Source organism: Desmodus rotundus, chromosome 4 (assembly GCF_022682495.2).
Source record: "Desmodus rotundus isolate HL8 chromosome 4, HLdesRot8A.1, whole genome shotgun sequence".
Lineage (NCBI taxonomy): Eukaryota > Metazoa > Chordata > Mammalia > Chiroptera > Phyllostomidae > Desmodus > Desmodus rotundus.
Window position 1 is genome coordinate 107,640,200 of NC_071390.1, and position 8,449 is coordinate 107,648,648.

General features: G+C 37.7%; 1 protein-coding gene across 1 annotated transcript; it reads right to left on the reverse strand.

Moving 5' to 3' along the window:
* Positions 1-5,157: 5,157 nt before the first annotated feature.
* On the reverse strand, positions 5,158-5,649 carry LOC128780721 (small ribosomal subunit protein eS24-like). Its single transcript, XM_071221348.1, has one exon. It carries the CDS (start codon positions 5,647-5,649, stop codon positions 5,158-5,160), a length of 492 nt encoding a protein of 163 aa, XP_071077449.1.
* Between the last annotated feature and the right edge of the window lie 2,800 nt (positions 5,650-8,449).

Below are 8,449 nucleotides of genomic sequence, written 5' to 3' on the forward strand. Positions count from 1 at the left end.
CTTAAGCATGAATATTCAGTGTGAAGGGGGATTTTTAGTGCTAATGATCAGGGAAATCCGTTTATCTTTGACATTCCCCAGGGTACAAGACAACTGTGACCATGTCAGCTGCGTGTTTGATTGCCTTTGGCTACTCAAGGAACAGAAAAATCATGAAGAAACACTGGACTGATTGTCTTGGCTTATACTGTATCATGAATTGCACAATTATTACAGAGATAATCAGAATATAGTGGATTTACTTCTAGGATGAATGAAAGAACATGAATTTCCATATTGATAAAATTTACTAGAGATAAAATATGCTAACATTCACTTCAGATATCCTTATTTCATCAATCTAGAAAATAACCATTTTTTGCTACTTTAATGCCTCAGTTTAGTCATTCTACTAATTGAAAATTGTACAATATCAGCACATGCATTGTAATCAGTGCTGCAGGGTACCAAGCATTATTTAGCAATGCAAGGTGAAAGCTATACCAAACACCAAATGCTAATACATGTGCTATGTCTTAATTCACATTTTTGTTTTAAGATAAAAGGTAATCAGGGGAAATGTGTTTGCCAAAAAACCTTGATCTGTTTCTCCCTAAAGCAGTGATTATAAGATTAAATTTCAAAGAAATACAACAGTATTCACACTAAGCAATTCAAAATATGTCAGTCCCTACTAATTGGTCAAAGTCTGGAATTTTTAAAAAAGGAAAATCATTTTGTGTCGATTACATTTGATGCCTTATGTTAAAAATTTGTAAAAGTGTCTCTTGCTAGTTATCAGATAATGAAATAACAATGAATTCAGCTCCAGGCAAGCTGCTTTTCAGGCAGACCTGTCAAGAGAGAGACAGACAGCTCAGGGTAATTCATTCTTGCCACTGGGTCTCAAGGGACTTGTGAAGGGTTGTGGAATTTCTAAAATATAGATAGTGTTAACTTACAGCAAGACATAGAAAGTGTTCTTTGTGTTTATTGAGAGGCAAAAGGTGAGTAGTAAGCAACAGAAATCTGGATGGGATTTAAGAATAATAAAAGGGGAGGTTTGTCAGTTTGGAAAGGACACACCTCACCTCGATCAAGGATTACGGGGACTAATGGACTCAGTGATTTCCAGTCTCTTAGTCCTCACACTGATCTTAATGTGCAAACAAATCATCTTCAAATGAGCTTCGGATCAAGATTTGAAAATAAAATATACCAATGGAAATAAAATAAGTGGAGAGAAATAGGACAAAATAGGCTCAAAGCTCTGGTCTTTTTGCTAATTAATTCTCATGCAACTTGGCATTCCAGAAGGAGCAGAAAGACTGAGCCTGCACTCACACTGTCAGTGAATCCTCAACCAAAACTGAAGTCTGGACACTTCTCATCAGGGTCGGCTAGCAGAACTGTGCAAGGAAAGGACTCGCTATTGGGGCAGAGATCTTCTTTGCTCACAGAGTTAGTTCCTGTGCGGGGAAAAAACCTGATGCCACTTTACCATGGCACATGTTATTGTTACTCCAAGTATCCATCCCACGGACTTCATAAATCTTTCTGTTTTTAACACTAGTATATTGAAGTACTCAGGAAAATATGAGGAGACATAAATGAAAGCAAGCCTCCAGGAAAGATTATTTCTTTTCTTTTTCTTTACTATTTTTTGCTATTAATTCACATGAGAGCACATCTCAGAACTGCTTGTCTAATATATCTTAGAACTACTTCCTTTGGGGTTCACTGGGAAGAATCTACTGAAGGAAACAGGAAAACAGCCCATAGATAGGAATTTATCATCACAATACGTCAATAGGATGGAAAAGTAGTAATGTCAAGTTCACATCCTCTTCTCCCTGTGTCAAGGTAAGAAATGACCTTGGTCTTTTCTCTGGATGTCTATGGTCATTTCACTCAATTCTCTTTCCTGCAATGTCACATGAAGCATTTTATATGTCATTACATTGCCAGCATCACTGGGGACTAAGACCCAGGCTGCTTGTGAATATTGAGAACATTTTTCTATACATTTAATAGATCACTATTGAAATGTCCTTTGTAGGAAATTTATTTCAAGCCCACCTTTCTCCTTGTCCTTTACAGTAACAGCTCTATTAGAACATATCTATACAAAAAAAAAAAACCCCCACAAAAACAAATCACAACATCTTTTAAATCTACCAAGGCGATTACATTTTTTTTCAGAGAAAAATCTTTCTCAATAATAGGGGTTCAATCTTAAAATCATACCATGAGTGTGGATCACTGCCTACGTGTCCATAGCAATAGAAATATTTTGAATTCTAAATTTAATTATGCCTTGGATTTGCGGCATTACACTGGGAAATGCCTTTGCATGTCTCTTTTCTGGTTCCTTCATCACTAAAATGGTGTTAAAAGTCATCACCTGTCTGCCTTCCAGGGGATATCGTGAAGATAAACTCATATTCTCAGTCAAGCAGGCAGCTAATAGAATTCTCAATAGTAACTGTGTTAATAACCACAACTGCAGCAAAGAGACGCTATCCTGCTGTGGGTGTTACAATGTGTTGGCTTGGGAACTCAGCTCAAGGCCTGTGATTATAGAAATCTATGAGGAGGTAATGCTCTCATTCACACACTCTTTGCTGTTTCTTTAGCTTTTCCATGGAAATTAGACATATTTGTCTGTATCTGGTAAGGTAGAGAGAGTATATTGTCTCTTACAACTTTAAATTTAACAATAAATGATAGTACATTCTGCTTGCATTCATGCATAATACAGTTTTAAGACTTGAATACACTGGTCACTTTATTTTTCTTATTGTCTTTGAAAGTGTTGACAGAAAATGGAATAGAATGCACTAAGGACTGGCCCATCCATATGTAAATACGGCAAGGCTGAGGGTTGTTTCCCTAATGCCTGCTGTTGTGAAATTGTCAAGATTCATTCAGTCTTCAGGGATGGAGGCATTGTTATCTGTGAGTAGCTAACACATTGGTGGGGTTTAGTTGACCTGATTCAAATTACTTGCCAAATAGGAGAAACAGGGCGGGAGGTGGGGGTGCAGGGTGGTGGTGGAAGTGTGGCTAGAGGAGGGGGTGAGACGTGGGAGGCTGGTCCATTTAGTTCAGTTTGCATTAGCCAGGCTGAACTAGCTGCACTAACAAACAACTCCCAATGTCCAGCAGCTTCAAGCAACAGGAGTTCACTTCCTCTTAATGTCAATCTTCAGGCACTTGCTTTCAGGACAGCTTCTGTGTGATATTTCACAGCCCCAGATTTTTCACCCGTGTGGCGTTGCTTTCTCCTGACCTCTGAGACCTTTATTCGACCATCAAATGGGGAAAGAGAGAGGAGAGAGTGAAGATTTCGTGAGAAAGGTTTTAGTGGACAGATGATGAAGTGATAACATATTCTACTGGCAAGAACTCACATATATAACCGCAACTAACTGCATGGGGGACAGGGAAATATATCTTACTGTGTATCCAAAAGGCAAAGGGAATCTCATCGCCTCTTCCCCAAGACCCTGGGATATAACAAAAGTGGCAAATAGTATAGGTTTGTGTGTCAGAAAAACCACACAGTCATTCTGGTAATTCTTGCATGGACATGACCTTGGATAACTTAAGTTTAACATGTTCCATAATTGTTGTATGCTCTGGATCAAATTTTTCTTCTCCTCTTTGCCTTCTTTCTCCCTCTTTCTCTTCCTCTTCCTCTTCTACTTTTCTTTCTTTCTCTTTTTTTTAATACTGCAACCTTCTTTTTCTTGAGACCTTCCTCATAGGGTAATGTTGAGAATCATATTAGGTAATGCATATAAAAGTCACTACTTTGGGGCCAAATATCATCTCAAGGACTCATTAGGTCCCATTATTTTTATACACCTCAGAAATATCGGAGGTGGTGGCAACAAAAGAGCTTTGTCTTCTGTCATCTGGCTCAAAGAGTTTTCAATCTTTGAGACATTAAATGATGAGGATATTTACTGTATGTATTAACCCTACCCCCATGTGCCTGAAAGAGAGAATAAGGAGAAAATACGGGGCTTTAAAATTCCAGTGTGGTCACAGCATTCCTCAAATATACAGTTTCCTTTCCAAATGTTTTGAAGAAAATATATCAGTGTAAGAAAATGAGACTTTATAATTAAAAAAAATATATTGCATGAAATCCTAGGATCTTTTGGGATTTAAACCTTCTATGTTTCTTCAGCCAGTCTATCTACACTAATTAAATCCACTTAATTGAGCTACAAATCTATGAGGATGAGTTCTTAAGGGATTTTGCAAATGACCTGCTTATAGATAAATCAAAATGATTACAAAGTAGTGCTTCTCACTGTGCCTGGCTGCAGGGGACGATGAGATGGAACGTATGAGGAGAGCAAATGTGCACGCTCTAAAATATGGAAAGAAGTTGGTTCGGGTTCAGGATTAGTTGTGCACAGATGTTGTTGTTGGCTTCTGCTTAAAAAAGGTTTTCTCACTTCAAATCTGAATGATGATCTTATGTCCCGTGAACATGGGACACGGATTGAGATATTTTTTCCTGTCAATTAGCCCTTTTGCTCTGCTGCTATAATGTTCAAAGTGTTCTGAACAAATAGTAATTAAGGATGTGATTCTTTTTAAAAGGGAGATAAGCCTTAGGACCCTGGTGTCAATGTAATTTCTCAGCACACTAGTATCATCAGTATTCTGAGATCCATCCACAGTTAAAATTCATGGAATGGAGCTTTCTGAATTTCAAAATGCTTATCGTCCTACCAAAAAAAAAAAAAAGTGTTTAAAAACCAGGTGTTAGGGCCTGCTGAGATCAAAGTTTGGCTTTTTAAATGCAATAAATAATGTAAATATTTTTCTGAAATCACTTCAAGAAAGGGAATTAGCAGTCTAATCTGATCTTTACCAGCTACTACCTTTTTATTTTAGGCCATTATTTACAGATACAAGAAATGGAAATCATGTATTTATAATTAGAACTTATCAAGCTGAAACAGGACATGATAATATACTCGATATCCCATGATTAGGTCGATTTTCATTTACACACCTGAACAAATGTCTATTTCTCCAGCTTCAATACTCTCAGTTGTAAACTTTCTTGTATTGTTCACATTCAACGTCATGATAAAAGAGATTGGATTTTCCTGCAAAAAACTAATATTGATATATTTTAATATTTCACTTTTTTTAAGTTCTTAGTTTATTACTTTTTTCATGAAAAATCTCCAAAGTCACCACAAATAATGTCACTAAAGAATCTAACTCCTGTTGTCCAGCTTCCAGCTCACTTTTTGCCAGCACCAACATCAGCCCTTGCAGCCCCCTGACTTCCTTCACTCTGTTCTTCCATTCCTTTAGCTGATTTTCTAGAGATCTTTTGCTTCTCATACAGGCCATTTCCTTCAAGTCTACATTTAGGTTCATTTTTTTTTGCATAATCCAGGAATCATAAATCATGCCAAAGTCAGTTAGTTGTCTTGCCACCACAAAAAAGGGTTCTGAATCTAAATACAAAGATGACATCTGGTGTTGTCCTGTACATTTTGCCTCGTTTTTCCTGAATTTCTGTCTCAGGTCCTCTTGCCTTCCCAGGTTAAAGGACTTAGATGACCATTTGTTTCCTCTGAGGAGTCTATCGATCATGAACTTCCTGGTCTGGACGGTCTCTGCGTCGTTCATGACGGCGACAGATCTTCAAGCATCCAGGGAGGAGAAGTTGAATATTTCGACTCTTAATAGTAGAATATTTGATTTGAAAAATTATACTCCAGTATCAAAACGATCAACATAAGTAATGGGTTTAAAAAGACATAAACCACTCTTTTCCCAATGAAAAAATAAAGATAATTTTAAAATCAACCTTTCAGATAATAATTGTTTTACAGCTTATTTTTAAATTGTACCTTAAACCAGATCGGTAAACTGCTACCTGGTTCAAAGGCAGTGTCCATGAGACTGAAAATGCCGCACTGAAAAATATGCCCTGACACAGCCAAAATAAATTTCATAAAATTCATGCACTAGCCTCTTGGCCTTTACTTCCAAATTCATTTTATCTTGTGTTCCATAAATTGAAAAGCAACAGGGAAAGTTATACTGAGCAGCTGTCCTGCTATTATAAAAATTCTGGGAATGAAACTAACTATGGTTTCTGATTCATTTCAGCACTGATGATAAAGAAGCTACATTACAAAGATTTCCTTTGTTGATTTTTGCAAATATTCACTAGAGCAGATGCATTTATGGTGTAAAACATGTTCTTTACACATGTATTAGCAAGCAGAATAAGGCATACAGATGCTAAATATTGACTCAGAGAAGCATTAAGAAAATATCCAGTGATCTTTAAAAAAAATAATCTTTTCTCATTCATTTGCATAACTCCTTAAAATTATCCCTACGATTTATGGCTTTGGCTCATATCATTTTAAGTCATACAAAATATTTAGTTAAAAATATTATAGCTTGTAATGGTTGAGTGAATTGCATATAATGAAACAGATTCACTCATATCTCTTATGATCCTCCTACCCTAATTTTATGGGGGGAAAGGCAGGGGAGAACCCCGTGGAGATGAGAAGACCCTGTCTAAAGCACATGACTGAACCTATGGATTTTAATCCTGGCCAATCTCTCTTTATATGATTATACTAATATTTTTACTTATAATTTCATCGTATGGACTAATCTATCTCATCTGGAAATGCTAAGAAAGTTCAGTTTGATGGAGGGACAAAGGAAATAATGTGAAACACTGATCCATCACTAGAAGGATGGGCCAGTTTACATGGGATGCTCAGGAAAATAGGGAAGAATGTCATAAAAGAAGTAGAGGAGAAAGGATAGCTGTCAGATAACCCTGACAAGAACCATTCCACTGAAAACAGCTAAATATGCTGGAAGAAAATTTAAACATACGCCCACGTACATACACATTGCATTATTCAGCTCTCAAAAAAGTAAGGCATTTTGAAAAACTGAAAACAAATATAAAAATGAGAATTCAAGAGAAAAACAAAATATTAAATCTGGATTTCACTCTTAAACATCTGATAAAACCTGGTAGACATGTGTTTTGATTTAAAAACTGAAGATAGAGAAGGCAATGACCAGAGTGTAGAGTCTGATAGGGCCCGGAAGATTGCACCTCAGTAATGGTGCTCCGGGGACAACTGGCCCACACACTCAAACAGAAAAGGGCCCTGGCCCACCTGAGTGGAGGAAAAATACAGTTTCTTCTTAAAATTCATAAGAAAAACCAACCCACCTATGATATTAAGGGCTATGTTCATATAATCTATCTATATATAAATAAAACACTTACAGAAGAGAAATTAATTTACTGTGGTCCCAGACTTGTAGTACACCTAGAAAAAAATTCAAATACTTTTTGAGAAATAGCACTTCACCCACTCTGCAGAATATTCTCACATGTAAACTTGTCATAAAGTTGAGATTACAGTTAAAAAGAAATTATCACAACACACACAGAAAAGCAAGCTGAAAAGGTTACTAAAAATGATTAAACAACAAGAGGATATAAGAACAATGGAATACATTTTAAAAATAATCAAATTTAAATCTAAAGGTGAAAAATGAAATGACTGAATTTTTTAAACCAATAGGTATAATAGCAGTTTAGACTTAAACGAAGAATGAATTAAAGAAATACAGTGCATGCCTAAAAATTATTTAGGATGGCAGAAAAGAGACAATAGTTTGAAAATACAAAAGACACATTAAGAAAAACATATCATAGAGAAAAGAATCTAACATTCAAGTTGGAATTTTTGGTGAGAACTGCGTGACTGAAGGAGAGAAAATACTCAGAGAGAGGATGGCTGAGAAAATCCTGGCAATTCAGAGCTGGGGATTTAGGAGGCATGCTGGAGGCTATGGAACACAGGGGAGCTAGGGAACCAGGGGTGTTCCAGAGAAGGTAAGGAAGTAGCCCAGTGCCTCCTCCAAACACACACACATCGCGACCCCCCACCCCTGCCTTGCAAACTTGGTGATGGGACAGGGCAGCAGGCAGAGTGGTTCAGAGGACACTGGGCAGTGTGCCATTGAACAGCTCCATCAGCCCACGGCGTTCCTGTGAGGTCATGTCGTCTGGCTGCCTCACTTCTGTCACAGAAGAACTGGCTGCCAAACTCATGGCCAAGCCCATGGCCAAACCCATCTTCCATGTACAGGGTCTGGCAGCAAAGGTCAAGGGCATAGGGGCAGCAGGAGACCAGGCAATGTAAATTATTGATGTAATCAGGGGTCTCAATAATGGTGTAAATTGAAACCAGTTTACCTGACACCAACTCCTCAAGCAGCAGGCCTTCTGCATCCTCTGACACCGACTGCTGAGCAAGTGCTTCTCTGGCTGCAACAGCAGAAAATGCATCAGACTGGCTTCCAGGCTGCGGCTTCGGGTCTGCTGGGTTTTTTTAGGCCAGCCGTGCTCCAATTCTGCTCTCCAGCTAGGGAG